Source organism: Mauremys reevesii, linkage group 2 (assembly GCF_016161935.1).
Source record: "Mauremys reevesii isolate NIE-2019 linkage group 2, ASM1616193v1, whole genome shotgun sequence".
Taxonomy (NCBI): Eukaryota; Metazoa; Chordata; order Testudines; family Geoemydidae; genus Mauremys; species Mauremys reevesii.
In genome coordinates, this window is record NC_052624.1 from 45,474,568 (window position 1) to 45,490,705 (window position 16,138).

Sequence of the window (16,138 nt, forward strand, 5' to 3'; positions counted from 1 at the left end):
CTGTTAAAAACTTGGTCATCACATGTTAAAATTTATAAAATAAATATTCTTAAATCAAACTCTAGTATGTTCTCAAGCTGCATTTTTCTTACTTTGCCTATCTGTACATTTCAATTACTATTGATGGGAACATTTTTTCATTGGTCTGTGTGTGTGTGTGTACCATGAAATTGACAGTTACTGGCATTTACTTATAAAAATCTAATCCTTCTAAGCCTACTTATATTAGTATTACATAAAAATCCCTACCATTAAAGAAGCAAAGTTAAATACTCCTATACTGCAACCATGCAGTGAGCACTATCCATCTTGTGCACTGAATGAGGCAGAGTCCTGTGGAAAAGTAGCGTACGATCATGTAGTCTGTAACCACAGTGCATATGCACAAGGGGGCTACATTAAGACTGCACAGGTTGCCTTAATTCTGGCATTTCTTAACTTTTGACTACTTGACCTTATAACCTTAATGTTTTAATGTCTCTTTTAAAATGTAATTTCTTACATTTTTTAAGAGCAGTCACTTCCCTTCCCTCCCCTCCCCACACACACAAAGCCAAAACAGAAATTCTGTTATGTTGACCCTCAGTAGAAAGTGAAGAAACATTTGCCAGTGGGATTCACAGCTAATAGGTAGCAGTCAGAGGAATGTTACATCTTGGGAATCCAAGATCAAGTTCGCTTCTGCCTCTCCCCCCCAGCCACGGGTGCTGGAACATGGGGGGGGGGGCGGCTAGGGGACCATGCCCACCCCCTTTAAAAGTGGGAGGGCTATGCTTAAAAGTGGGGGGCGGGGCCTCAGGAGGAAGCGGCAGTGTTAGGGTGGGGACTCGGGAGGAAGGGGCGGCACAAGGGTGGCAACTAAAGACAGGATTTTAGAATGGAAAGTGTTACGGTTGTCTAAATATAGGTGGCAAGCCAACCACCACCTATAATGGTACTGTAAATTCTATGGAAAGTCCTTTTTTTCATATTCAGATTCCCTGTAAAAGAGAAGGCTTCTGATTTTGCAATTTCAATTTTCCCCCTTTCCATTCCTAAAATAAATAAAGCTATGAATTAAATCTACAAATATAGATCTAAACATTGGTCCAACACACATCTACCTGTCAAAATGAATGCATACTACATACTTCTAAATTTCTTTACATTTATATTTTGAGAAAAACTGATGTTTTTGCAAAAAAAAGATGCAAATATAATACACATATAAGCATTTTTACACATCTGAAAGGAAGCATGAAAGACAAAAAAATGAATATTTTGTAAACAAGTATTTACACTGGTGTGCATATTCAGAAAGCTCATGTACAAATTATTTTAACCATCATAAAAAGCTCCCATTTAGATTTTATATATACATGTCTGTCTGTCTACTGACAAATTTAGTAAAATTTGACAACCAATATCAGCTAGTTCAACATTTTCAGTCTTCTGATTAAAATATATACTCCATAATATAAAATATTTTGTTCAAGATTCATTAAGGCCCTGAGTAAGCAAACCCACCCTAATCAACAAAGCACTTAAGCATATGCTTAAGACCCACTGACTTTAATGGTATTTAACAGCATGCTTAAAAAGTGGGCGTTAGTGCTTTGCAGAACAGAGGCTAAAGTCAGGATAGGGGCCAGGTTACTAATATTCTAGCAGTCCAGCTTGCAAATCAGTAACCACAGGCTACAGCGAAATGAGACTGTCCTATAGTATTACAGTCAAAGTAACAATTTTAGTAAACACAAGCATGCTATATCATGTTTTGTTTAGTCTCCAATTTCATATAAGATTTTAATAGACAACAATTTTTTTCATATCTGAGTATGCTTCTGAAACTTCATCTAATGGTGTATTTGCGTGATTCACTGAAGTTTCGTCTTCTGAATTAGATAACTCATCTTCTGCAGCAGATGTTTTGTTTGCAACTGGTTCAGCAGTTTCAGTTTGCAGCATTTGCTCAAGTCTCTGTATACCTGTAAAAAGAAAGACATGTCAGTATAAGTTTCTTCTCAAGGGAAGCAGTGGTGTTGACAGTGTGCTTAACTAGACTTTAAACATCTTAGATTGTTGGAGGAGAATTTTTAAAATCCAAATTACTTTTCCACAAATGATGCAGAATGCAGGATTACTTTTCCACTAATGATCTTTTTACATTTCTCAGATTGGATAAATAGATTAATTACAGGGTTTTTTATTTTCATTTTCAAGTTACATCACTTTTCAAGTTGGTTCTCATGCATGATCAATATAATGCAGCCCTTGGGTTGCAAATTCTGCAGGAAAAATTTATATAATAACTGTTTCCACTGGAACTTTAAAAAAATGTCAACAGAACATTTCTATTTGACTTTAGTTCATGAAAAGATTATTTTTACAAAACAAAAAGTTGTTAGATTTTTTTTAAAATTTACAAGCTGATGTGGCCAGCTACAAAACTTAAACAGATTTCATGTCCATTTATCTATGTCCTGCATTTCTTTTCTACCTGGCAACTGCAATTTAAATCACTAATCTCTGTTGTAATTTACATCTTTAGTTATTTCAATGCAAGTCTGTGTCAATCCTCATTTCAGAATAAAAACATCCTACTGTACATAGATTTTTTAAAACCAATTTAAGAATTACCGAAATAGGGCATTCTGATCTGAAATGACACTTTGAATTACAACCAATGTAGTTATTTCAGTTCCAGTTACTGTGCAGAGAAGATCTTACTCAGATTGTATAGGAGTTTCATCTGGGAAAAGAAATTGCAGGATTTGGGTATGTCTACACTACAGGATTGTTCCGATTTTATAGAAACCGATTTTTGGAAACAGACTGTATAAAGTCGAGTGCACGCGGCCACACTAAGCATATTAATTCGGCGGTGTGCATCCATGTACCAAGGCTAGCATTGATTTCTGGAGTGTTGCACTGTGGGTAGCTATCCCATAGTTCCCGCAGTCTCCCCCGCCCATTGGAATTCTGGGTTGAGATCCCAATTCATGATGGGGCAAAAAACAGTGTCACGGGTGATTCTGGGTAAATGTTGTCAGTCAATCCTCCCTCTGTGAAAACAATGGCAGACAATCATTTTGCGCTCTTTTCCCTGGATTGCCCGGGCAGATGCCATAGCACGGCAACCATGGAGCCCGTTCAGCCTTTTTTCACTGTCACTGTATTTGCACCGTCTTTGCTAACTTGCAAAAGGCAAGGGGATGCTGCTGTGTAGCGCTGCAGCACCGCGTCTGCCAGCAGCATCCAGTAGACATACGGTGACATTGAAAAAAAGGCGAGAAAGGATTTTTTTCCCTTTGCTTTCACGGGGGCGGGAAGGGGAAAGGGAAACGACATAGACCCTGAACCACTCGCGACAGTGTTTTTGACCCTTCAGGCTTTGGGAACTCAGCCAAGAATTCAAATGGTTTTTGGAGAGTGCGGGAACTGTGGGATAGCTAAAGTCGTCAGTCGCCCCTCCCTCCGTGAGCGTCCATTTCATTCTTTGGCTTTCTGGTACGCTTGTCTCAGCTCCTTAAGTTTCAGCACCGTGTTAAGTCCCTGTTTTGGCCTCTGTCCATCAAAGCCTTGGAGATTTTTTTCAAATGTTTTGGCATTTCATCTATTGGAACGGAGTTCTGATAGAACAGATTCATATCCCCATACAGAGATCAGATTCAGTATCTCCCGTATGGTCCATGCTGGAGCTCTTTTTTGATTCTGGGACTGCATGGTCACCTGTGCTGATCAGCGCTCCATGCTGGGCAAACAGGAAATGAAATTCAGAAGTTTGCAGGGCTTTTCCTGTCTACCTGGCCAGTGCATCTGAGTTCAGATTGCTGTCCAGAGCGGTCACAATGGTGCACTATGGGATAGGTCCTGGAGGCCAATACCATCGAATTGCGGCCACACTATCCCTAATTCGAAATAGCAATACCGATTTCAGCGCTACTCCCCTCGTCGGGAAGGAGTACAGATATCGATATTACGAGCCCTTTATATCAAAATAAAGGGCTTCGTTGTGTGGACGGGTGCAGCGTTAATTCGGTTTAACGCTGCTAAATTCGAAATAAACTCGTAGCGTAGACCAGGCCATAATCATGAACATTTAGAAGGACAGAGTTAGGCTCTGATCCTGCAAACATAAATTTAATTTTATGCAACAATAGTCACATTAAGGTCTTCCAAATGCTACTCACATGCATAAATAAAGCAAAGCATGTGCATAAGCATTTGCAGGATCAGGATCTTAATTTACATAAACCAACAGATAAGATGTTTACTGATGCCAAAGCGGCCCAACAATTCTCATTACATATCTTCATATCAAACCAGCTTTCCTCCATGACAGAGAGAAATCATGTTTAGGAAACGTCTTTTTTTTTTTTAATTTCTATGAAAAGTAGTTCTCTTATTTATCTTGTTGTGCTGACAGCCAACCAGCCAACTCGGATCACAACCTCAAGGAAATGTAAGTGTACCAATTCACTGGTTAGGATAGAACAAAGGGGGACGTTATCCCATTACATGTACATGGCTTATGCCAGGAATTACCTTTGCTAGTGCATGAAAGCTAGTGAAATGCTAATGTTATTGTCTTCACCTGTTTCCTGTGGTTACTATCTTTGTACTTAGTAAGCCTTTAATCACAAAGTGTATTAGCTTTTAGATGAGCAATTACTACTTAATGTGTAAAACTGCATGAAAACTAATGAAGCATTGTTTCTGGATTGCTGTAACTAAATGCATTATGACAGGTTTCAGAGTGGTAGCTGTTAGTCTGTATCAGCAAAAACAAGGAGTTGTCCTTGTGGCACCTTAGACACTAACAAATTTATTTGGGCATAAAATTTCTCAATTTTTTCCCTCTCTCTCATAGAGAGACAGGCCAGTCCTCACATACAGACAGCCCCGCAACCTGAAAGAAATACTTACCAGCAACTACACACCACACAACAAAAACACCAACCCAGGAACCAAACCCTGCTACAAACCCTGGTGCCAACTCTGTCCACATATATATTCAAGGGACACCATCATAGGACCTAATCACATCAGCCACACCATCAGGGGCTCATTCCCCTGCACATCTACCAATGTGATATATGCCATCATGTGCCAGCAATGCCCCTCTACCATGTACACTGGCCAAACCGGACAGTCTCTACGCAAAAGAATAAATGGACACAAATCGGACATCAAGAATGTAACATTAAAAAACCAGTAGGAGAACACTTCAATCTCTCTGCTCACTCAATAACAGACCTCAAAGTGGCAATTGTTCAACAACAAAAAACTTCAAAAACAGACTCCAATGTGAAACTGAAGAACTGGAATTAATTTGCAAACTAGATACCATCAGATTAGGCCTGAATAAAAACTGGGAGTGGTTGGGTCATTACAAAACCTAAACTTAATTTCCCCATTACTAATTTCTCCCTACTGTTACTCATATCTTCTTGTCAACTGTCTGTAATGGGCCACTTTCTTACCACTTCAAAAGTTATTTTTCCTCTCTTGGTATCCTGCTGTTAATTGATTTCTCTCATTAGACTGACCTCACACTTAGTAAAGCAACCCCCATCCTTTCATGTATTTATACCTGCTCCTGTATTTTCCACTTCATACATCTGAAGAAGTGGGCTCTAGCCCACAAAAGCTTATGCCCAAATAAATTTGTTAGTCCCTAAGGTGCCACAAGGACTCTGTAAATGCATTATGTGTGCCTCTGCAATTGAATGGCCCATTAAACGGGACTGAAAGCCTCAGAACTGTAAATGAAGAAACATTAAGTTCAAAGCATGAGTCTTTACATTCAACAATGGGAAACTCACAAACGTTGCCTGCATTTAGTCAACAAAGCAAGAGCTGTGCAGTGCTGTCAGACTGGAACCCTCGGAGCAATTCTGCATCTCTGATCTATTTGGATGCTGTCAAGGGGTGTTCCACATGCATGACGGTCCCCAAAGCCATTTTGGACAACCCTGAGGGACTTGTGGGAAACTACCAGATATCACATCATGGCTATTATTTCAAACTTTGACTCACCTATGATGCATTTTATTTGCTTTAAATCTCTCAACAACTCTCCATTCTTTTCTCAGCTAATATATCTTTAGTTAGTTTACTAAAGGGTTGGCTATCAGTGTTGTTTTTGGTGTGAGATCCAGAGTATCCACTGATCTGGAGTAAGTGACCAACCCTTTGGGGTTGGAAGATCCTAATGTGAAGTGATTTTTGAATACAAGGTTATTAAAACCAAAGTCCAGTTTGTCTGAGTGACAAGATATGGATATGCTGGAGAACCTAAGGGGACTGTCGTTGGCTCCACAGTAAAGCTAATATAGTACTCCAGGAATGCATGCTTGTTACTGGTTTGGTAAGATCTAATTATAGAATATACCGCCAGTATGGGCTGTGACGCTGTATGGAATATGGGAGACACTATGATATTGTTGATACCAGTATTATAAAATTTTAAGGAATTTGACCAGATATGTTGTGTGAGATATCTGCAAAAATTTTATAAATTGCCGAGTATAATAATCTTGTTTATATGTTTGTATTACGAGTTATATATATGTATGGTATACCTGAATTTCCAAACGTGTGATACCCCCAGACAGACTGGCATCAGGGCACTGCCTAGCCTGTTTGATGGCCCATCAAGGGTCATCAACTGTACAATTAACCCATTGAAAGGAACCAGGGGATACACCTTATGAGTCAGCAAGGCATGTGGTATGCTTATGGAAAGAACGCTAAGACTCTACCATGCTATGTGCTGTAAAGCTTGTGTTTGTGGACACAGGAAGTACAAGCCATTTGCCTTCATTCCGATTCTTCCCTTAGAGTAACCTTTCTACAAATGAAGCTTTGAACAAAGGACTGAATGATCCATCCAAGCTGTGGATGTGTTCTAGAGAGACTTTCAAGCCAGGAAACTCACCAGTACTGCTAAGAACCTGATACAGTAATTCCTCACTTAACATTGTAGTTATGTTCCTGAAAAATGCTACTTTGAGCAAAACAATGTTAATCAAATCCAATTTCCCCATAAGAATTAATGTAAATGGGCGGGGGGAGGAAAAGGTAAGGTTCCAGAGATTTTTTTTTTGCCAGACAAAAGACTACACACACAATAAGTTTTAAACAAACAATTTAATACTGTACACAGCAACGATGATTGTGAAGCTTGGTTGAGGTGGTGAAGTCAGAGGGTGGGATATTTCCCAGGGAATGCCTTACTGCTAAATGATGAACTAGCATTCGGTCCTCAAGGGTTAACACGTTGTTAATGTAGCCTCACACTCTACAAGGCAGCACGAATGGAGGGAGGGGAGACAGCATGGCAGATAGGGACAGAGGTGTGTGTGTGTGTGGGTGTGTGTCGCATTGCCCCTTTAAGTACGCTGACCCCACTCTAAGTACACTGCCTTTTTAAGTAGATCAGCAAGTTGAGACAGCAGCTTCTCCCTCCATCGTGTTCTGAGCCCTGTCGTGTTCCCCACTCTGTTCAGTGGAGATGGGGAAAAGGAGACACCCTGACATTAGCACCCTTCTTCCCCCCTCCCTCCCCATCCCCGCACAGCAAGCTGGAGGCTCCCAGGAGCAGCTCCAAGGCAGAGGGTAGGAGCAGAACATTGCAGTGTGGGGAGGGACAGCTGAACTGCCCAGTACTTGACAGCCTGCTGGGTAGCTGACGCACAGGGAACTTAGGGGAGTGGGGAACTGAGGGGGGGCTGCCGGCCTACCCTGGTTCCAAGCCCCCACCAGCTAGCTCCAATGGGCTACTCTTTCTGCAAGCAGTGGACAAAGCTGCCAAACAATGTTATAAGGAGCATTGCGCAACTTTAAATGAGCATGTTCTCTACTTGATCAGTGATGTAACAGTGTTAACTGGGAGAAGGTTAAGTGAGGAGTTACTGTATACGGACTTTGAAGTCTCTGTATATATCTGACTGCTTTACCATTTAACAACTCTCTTCTTGTTCTTTTTTCTTTATAATAAACCTTTAGTTTTAGATGCTAAAGGATAGGTTGTGTGTGTGTGTGTGCGCGTGCATGCGTGTGTGTAATTTTTCCTTTATGATAGCAATAGTTCAGAGAAAAGTGCTTACCTAAATATGCTATTAGACATCAATGTGTTTATTCAATCAGAGTTACTGGATTTTTCAAAACTATTAATTTGTATTTTGGTTGTTAAATTATTCCAGTCCTCTCAAAATTGGCTTTATGTTGCAACAACAAAATAAATTACTCTAGTCTCACAGAGGGAAATGCTCAGTGCCTTCAGTAACTATATTCTACTAATTATAAACTAAAAATATAGACTTATCCTAAAAACTGAACAAAAATCACTTAGATCATGCTAAAATTGGATATACAAATTCAGACTAATTGACCAGCACTATCTTACACAAGGTCTGAATATGGCCCCAAACCTCTTGCCTTCACAAGTCAGTAGGAAATAGAAGTTTTGAACTCAACATTTGAGATGTACCACCTTTCTATAGAATCATAAAAGTATAGGACTGGAGGGGACCACAACAGTTCACCTAGTCCAGTCCCCTGCGCTCAAGGGAGGACTAAGTAATAACTAAACCATTCCTGATGGATGTTTGTGTAACCTGTTCTTAAAAACCTCCAATGATGGAGATTCTGCAACCTCCCTAGGCAATGTGTTCCAGTGCTTAACTACCCAGATAGGAAGTTGTTCCTAATATCCAATGTAAACCTCTCTTGCTGCAATTTAAGCCCATTGCTTCTTGTCCTAACTTCAGAGGTTAACGAGAACAATTTTTCAACCCTCCACACCCTGTAACAACCTTTTATATACTTGAAAAGTGTTATGTCCCACTCTCAGTCTTCTCTTCTCCAGACTAAACAAACCCAGCTTTTTCAATTTTCCTCATAGGTCATATTTTCTAGACCTTTAATCATTTTTGTTGCTCTCCGCTGTACTTTCTCCAATTTGTTCACATTTTTTTCTGAAATGTGGCATCCAGAACTGGACAAAGTACAACAGCTGAGGCCTAATCAGTGCAAAATAGAGTGGAAGAATTACTTTCCTGTCTTGCTTATGACACTCCTGCTGATAACACCCCAGAATGATGTTTGCTTTTATTAGAACATGCATATTATTTTATGATAAAAGTAACACCTAACTTACCCAAGTAAATCTTATCTATAGAGTCTGAGAAGACCATTCTAAACCATCCAGGCTCATAACAGCAAAAGGCTTTTCCAGGACTAATGAGGAGTTTTTCATCAAGGAACTTCCACCATAACTCCATTTCAGCTTCAAATGTCTGTGATTTTAGGAACTAAAAGAGGAAAACCAAAAACCACATTAAGAAAGCTGGAATACAACCGCAAATTAGTGAACTACTGAACAAAGTATATTCCACATGAAGGCTAAAGCAGAAAAGGACCTGATGTTCAGAATTACTGAATACCTGCAGCTCCCACCAACTTATCCTAGAGTTTAGAGTTCTGAAAATCCTTGCTTCTTAGTAATTCCTTTGCCCATTATACTGCATAAACTTGTGAGATCCATTCTGTGTGTTCATACTGTGTAGGCCAGACTGCTATCTGGGGCAAAATGACCCATGCAGCATCTCCCCACAGCCACGTGGCCTTTGAAAAAGAAACAGCAGGAAGGAGCCAGCCAGGGTACGTCTTCAATGCAGAAGTAACTCAGGTGCTTGGCAGCAGGGTCCGAGAACCCAAATTAGTCTAGCTGAGGTGTGAGCAGCGACACTGCAAAGCTACACCCGAGTTTCTAAGTCTTCACTGGTGCTGCACTCACCCGTTCACTCAGACTTCTGCCATATCCTATGGTTCTTTGTGCTGCAGTAAACTAAGCTGCTCTGTGATTCTTTCCCAGTGAATTGCAGAGGAATGTGTCTGTCCTTCTAGGAACATAGGGAATTGTGGAAAGGCATCAGAAGACTATCAGCACTCGAGTGATTTAGCCTGCATCTTCATTGTAAAGTGGGCAGTTACTAGCCTGAGTGAAAGCAGCATGTGGGCTCTAGCCAAATGCCAGCTAGCCTGAGTTGAAAACACTAAATCTGGGTGAGAGGATTTTATATGTGGATAGACATGGGGGTGAGGAGCAATACCAAAACCAGAGCCTGAGTTAACTCTGTAGTGAAAACTTACTCCCTGGAGACAGAAGCATTCACAGCAGCTGCAGAAAGCAGTTCAAGCAGAGATTGGACAAGGATACTAAAGATATCAAACTGCTTTCTGCAGTTTTCACTATGAACTTTCTCTTTCCCCTGTGCCGACAGGCTGTTTGCTCCAGCCCCTTCTACTTCCTCCTCAGAATCACCAACCCCTCCTAAGCCCTCTGATCTGTCTTTCCAGCTAGCTAAATCCCCATCTAACATAACCTCATTGAATGGATTTAAACCACAAAAATCACAGAACATGACATTTCAAAAAAGAACTAGGTAAGTTCATGGAGGATAGGTCCATCAATAGCTATTAGCCAGGATGGGCAGGAATAGTGTCCCTAGCCTCTGTTTGCCCAAAGCTGGGAATGGGCGACAGAGGATGGATCACTTGATGACTACCTGTTCTGTTCATTCCCTCTGGGGCATCCAATGTTGGCCACTGTCGGAAGACAGGATATTGGGCTAGATCAGGGGTCGGCAACCTTTTGGAAGTGGTGTGCCGAATCTTCATTTATTCACTCTAAATTAAGGTTTCGCGTGCCAGTAATACATTAACATTTTTAGAAGATCTCTTTCTATAAGTCTATAATATATAACTAAACTATTGTTGTATGTAAAGTAAATAAGGTTTTTAAAATGTTTAAGAAGCTTCATTTAAAATTGAATTAAAATGCAGAGCCCCCTGGACCGGTGGCCAGGACCCGGGCAGTGTGAGTGCCACTGAAAATCAGCTTGCATGCTGCCTTCGGCACCCGTGCCATAGGTTGCCTACTCCTGGGCTAGATGGACCTTTGGTCTGACCCAGAATGGCCACTCTTATGTTTGCCGCTATTGTATATTTACTCTGCTTGATATCCCTTTCCCTACTCTTCATCTTGTCTATGTAGAGTGTCTGCTTTTCAGGTGAGGGACAGTTTCTTATTTTATGTTTGTACAGTGCCTAGCACAAGTGGGCCCATTCTTGGCTGGCCCCAGGCACCACCATAATAAACATGATAAATAGTCACATCTCAAAATATTGTGGCTTGTTAGTTATAAATGTTATTCTGATTCCTTCGGTTAAATGTTTTGTGTGACTATACTGTTTATTAACAGTGCTAGAGATGCATATCCATCTGCAGAACAGGTACAGCACAGTCAGTGGTAAAGCAAGATTCTCCACCAATCCTCTCTAGCCAGGTTTTAGAGTGATTTATACTGCATTAATTTATATAGTGAGGTTTGTCTGTAAATCTTACAAAGGTGAGCAAATATCTTCCTCTTCCTCATTTTAGTGATGGGTAAACTGAAGCACAGAGAGGTTACGTGATTTGCCGAAGGAAACCGCAGGTCACTTGCACAGCTGGGACAAGACCCCATGGCTCAACTGTTAGTCCAGCACCTTGTCTACCAGAACATGAAGCCTTCTAAAGTTAGATGTTCTATATTTAACAGAACATTTTAGGAAACTTCCTTTATTTCATAGTTTTACAGTTTGTGTTAAGTTGAATTGCCATCCAGTAGGCTTTTTTGCATTTGCCAAATTGCAATATCATTTCTAATGTAAAATGAAAAATAGACAATATAAGAGGACAGGAATATCTATCTAAAAATTCTACCACAAGCTTTGAGGCCTTCATATAAAAATAAACTGTTGGCAGCATTAATTTTTCAAACCCTCTTTCCCATCCCCTCCCAAGCTTTCAACATACTTTTCTGAAGTCTGCCCATACGTATAATCCTCCTGAACTTTTGAGAACAGGTATTCCAATCTCTGTGAGACCATCCACAAGAATATTTTGTGCTTCTCTAAGTCTTTTTTTGTTGGTAGGAAAATACACATTATCCAGCCAATCTATCAAAACAAAAAAGAATTGTCATATTTCTGTTATTTTTTATTTTCAAAAATCATGAAACAAAAAACAATGAAATTGGGAATGTTTTTGTTTTACTAACCTCTATCACTAAGAAACTGGCTCAGAACATATTGAACAGGCCCAGGACACCCATGAAAAACAGCCAGTTGATTCACGGCTTTCCGAATGTCATGACTTCTGGTGTACAACACTCCAACTCTGATACCACACATACCAAAATCCTTGGAAGGCAAAAAGAAAAGTTACATAGAGATTATTCCCAAATCCAAGTGTACATTTGAAGGCAGCAATTTCACTCTACATCTATACTTAAAGACTATAATTAGACCACACTGCCAGTTTTGTTCCTCTTATCTCAGGGAATACATGTGTTAGAAGGAAGGGAGAACACTTCTCATTTTGATGCGCACAGGAGATGCATACTATAGAGATAAGTGTCCTAGAATTACAGTATATAGGACAACTAGGTTAAGAAATGAGGAGAAATGAGTTTGAAATGCCTGTTCCTGCCTTAATGAATGCTTCCAAAATTGCGTAGCTAACAGTGTATACTATATTTAGGTAAACTTGTTGCATACCTAACTGGGAAGCCACATGGTTCAGTAGACAGGCCACAAAGACCTAGGTTCTATTTCTAGATCTGTCACTAATGTGATATGACCTTGAGCAACTCACTTAACCTGCCTGTATCTCAGATTCTCCACCTGAAAGATGGGGATAATTATATTTACCTACCCTTGTTAAGTACTGATGGAAAAAGTGCTGTGTATTTATTTTTTCAGTTTATGAACCCAGCCTAGATTCCTTCTTAGGCAAAGCTCCTACTGAAATCAATAGAAGATTTACCTGAGTAAAGAATACAGGATCAAGCTCAAGGAATTTCAGTTGTCAATTCAATTCCATGGCACTAGTTACATTAAAATACACACAAGCCCAGTGAAAATATACATAAGCAAGACTGCAAATGACACTGTTGTGGGCCAGTATGTTTAGGGAAATGGCCATCTCACTGAACAAGACAAAAAACAAAAACAAAAAAAAATCCAACAACCAACCAGACACACACACCTCCTGCAACAAAACTCCAAATAAACCCTGGTCAGCCGCTGGGAGCATGAAGCTACTCAGAAGCTGAGAGCTCATTCTACTATCAGACCACCCGTGGTACTGTTCCCCACAGAACTGTGCATCTCTGCTGCTCAATCAATAAAAAAAACCTGAGTAACTGGTGAGCTATGGTGTTCCATAATTAGGAATTGATTGTGCCCTTTATTCTTGAACTTTTTGTTTTACAGTCCGTTACATTTGTATCAGATAATGTCATAGTGAAGAAACACATAGTTTATGGGATTTTTGCAATATTAAATACATTTTGAATGCCTTAAATATATGCAGTTATAGTCAAATCCAGAGGCTCAGATCCCAATTATTATAGAAGAACACTGGTCTGAGGTTGTAGAAAAAATACGGAAGGATGTTATATTGTATCTGACAAATAATGTGTGTTCAGGTAACTAAAGACTATCATGAATGTAATCCCAAGGGGGCAGAGTTAAAGTGTACACATTGAATCAAAATTTCCTTATTTTTGAGAGTTTAAACAAGAAGACAGAGTTCTATAAATGTAAGGTTTTTTTTAATGCTATATATTTTACACATATCAAAAGTACCACAAATTAATATTTGAACACTGCATCCTTCCTTCAAAAATGAAGTAGGATGTGTGACAAAGTTCCTCCTCTACCTTGGAGGGTCCTGCGCTTATTGGCAGATTTTCTCACCTCAGTGATCTTCCCCACAGTCTGGATCAACTCCTCCTGTGTCTGGTCAGGAGTTGGGAGGTTTGGGGAGAACCCAGGCCCGCCCTCTACTCCGGGTTCCAGCCCAGGACCCTGTGGATTGCAGCTGTCTATAGTGCCTCCTGTAACAGCTGCATGACAGCTACAACTCCCTGGGCTACTTCCCCATGGCCTCCTCCAAACACCTTCTTTATCCTCACCACAGGACCTTCCTCCTGGTGTCTGATAACGCTTGTACTCCTTAGTCCTCCAGCAGCACACCCTCTCACTCTCAGCTCCTTGCGCCTCTTGCTCCCAGCTCCTCACACGCACTTCCTCTCCCTCTGACTCCTCCTTGCCTGACTGGAGTGAGCTCCTTTTTAAACCCAGATGCCCTGATTAGCCTGCCTTGATTGGCTGCAGGTGATCTAATCAGCCTGTCTGCCTTAATTGGTTCTAGCAGGTTCCTGATTACTCTAGTGCAGCCCTTGCTCTGGTCACTCAGGGAACAGAAAACTACTCATCCAGTGACCAGTATATTTGCCCTCTACCAGACTCCTGTACCACACTGGTCTGGGTCTGTCACAGATGGAAGAGTAAAGACTTTTTGCCTTGAAGATTTGTTATTTAACTGGTATTTGGTAATTTGGTATTTAATCATCTCACACATTTTCTACCATTCTTATGGAACTGGCTCAGTAGCTTTATTAGTACACCTACATTTTAAAGAAATGAAGGGCCTGTTGCTACAAGATGCACTTCCAACCATGATGGCAAAATATGTCTCTCTGTCCATGTTAGCTAATTCTATCCCAATGTGATAAGCCCATATAGCCCTGAAACTCTACAAAGTTATATAGAATTTTAAAACACCACTGTTACTTTATATTTTCAAAACACTGTATACACACTAACTAGATGACCAATTGATAATATTAATGTACATAATTATTATCCCCATTTTAGAGATGGAGAAGACCAGGGGTGCTGGAACAATTTGTATAGTGGGAGTGCTGAGAGCCATTGAATCAAACTGTAAATCTTTATAGGATGGAAACCACTTCAAGCCAGGGGTGCAGTAGCACCCCTACTTCCAGCACCTATGGAAAAGACTAAGACAGAGAAATAAAGTAGCTTCACCAAGGTTACCCAGCAGATCAGTAACAGAATAAGGATTATAACTCAATTGTTCCTGGCCCACAGTCCCATGCTTTGTCTACTAAACCATGCTGTTGTTAGTGACCCAAACTCAGCTTTGTTTCTGTTTTAGAAGGCAGAAGGGGAAACCACAGATGAAAGATACCATCAGTAGACTGCACACCTTTGGAATAGAGGTTAAATATAATTTCCCCAAAGTGCTCTAAAATACTCATTTTCTGCAATTTCTCCTACAAGCAATATGTTTACAAAGTACTTGTGCTGCTCTTCACAAGTACTGAAAAGACTTTCCATTATTTTGTCACTGTAAACTTGCAAAACTGTGTCCTAATGCTTCGAATTGGCAATAAGCAATTCCTTTAAAAAGATGACAGTTATAGTCTAAGTTATTTTGGAGAGAAATATTCAAAACTAAACTCAGATATAATCAACATTCTGGACCTACCTTGCTAAAGCCCCACATAAAATGTGTCCGTTCTGGATCTGGTAAACTGGAGAAGAAGCAAAACAAAACTTTTACAGATGTAATTACAACTTTGTGTTTTTGAAGATTACCACAACTTCCTTCAGACTAAATACAATAAAAGTGATTTTCAAAATTACATCTCTTTGTAGAAAGAATATAACCATTTATAGAGTAACATCACTTTCTACATAGCTTTCAGTATTCTAATTAGTAACAGATCATTATTGCAGAATATTGATATCCTGCAGCTACATAAATGCTGAGGTATTAATCAAAAACAAATGACGGAGTCTGAGACACACGAGCCAGTTAAAGATTTTCTATTCATTTAGAGCCCAAATAGCACAATGGAGTGTTCCTGTAAATGGCTCAAAATCCACAAGGGGGCCCTCTATACCTTCTGCACTTCATAGTGTTCTGAGCTCCCTGATGACTCTGCATATTAAATCACGGAAGTGGAGAAAGGGACCTATTTAGGGCATGTCCTCACACAATGTGGCTCCATTGAGCCACAGCCTCATAAAGGAAGAAGAATGCAGAGAAGAAGGCTACATCCACAGCTCATTGCATACCTTTGTTAGTAGCCCTGGCTTGCCATGGGGTGAGGCTGATTATTGTATCCTTTAGCTCTATAATGTTGGGATTAATTTGCACAGAGAGAAAAGCCTCTTTTTAAAAAAATAATAATTTTTTTTTACCACAGACTTCATTCTGTACTCGAAA

At 40.1% G+C, this 16,138-nt stretch overlaps 1 protein-coding gene across 2 annotated transcripts in view; it reads right to left on the reverse strand.

The window, feature by feature from the left end:
• The window catches only part of LOC120397579 (1-aminocyclopropane-1-carboxylate synthase-like protein 1), a 34,928-nt gene continuing 18,790 nt past the window's right edge, over positions 1-16,138 (reverse strand). Inside the window, exons 10-14 of one of the 2 annotated variants that reach the window (XM_039523646.1) lie at positions 15,395-15,440; positions 12,093-12,234; positions 11,849-11,991; positions 9,146-9,299; positions 1-1,967 (exon numbers count right to left, since the gene is read on the reverse strand). In XM_039523646.1, coding sequence (XP_039379580.1) covers positions 1,786-1,967; positions 9,146-9,299; positions 11,849-11,991; positions 12,093-12,234; positions 15,395-15,440 — 667 coding nt within the window. In that variant the 3' untranslated portion in view covers positions 1-1,785. The remainder of the gene's footprint in view (positions 1,968-9,145; positions 9,300-11,848; positions 11,992-12,092; positions 12,235-15,394; positions 15,441-16,138) is intronic. The other variant, XM_039523647.1, reaches the window with a different exon arrangement.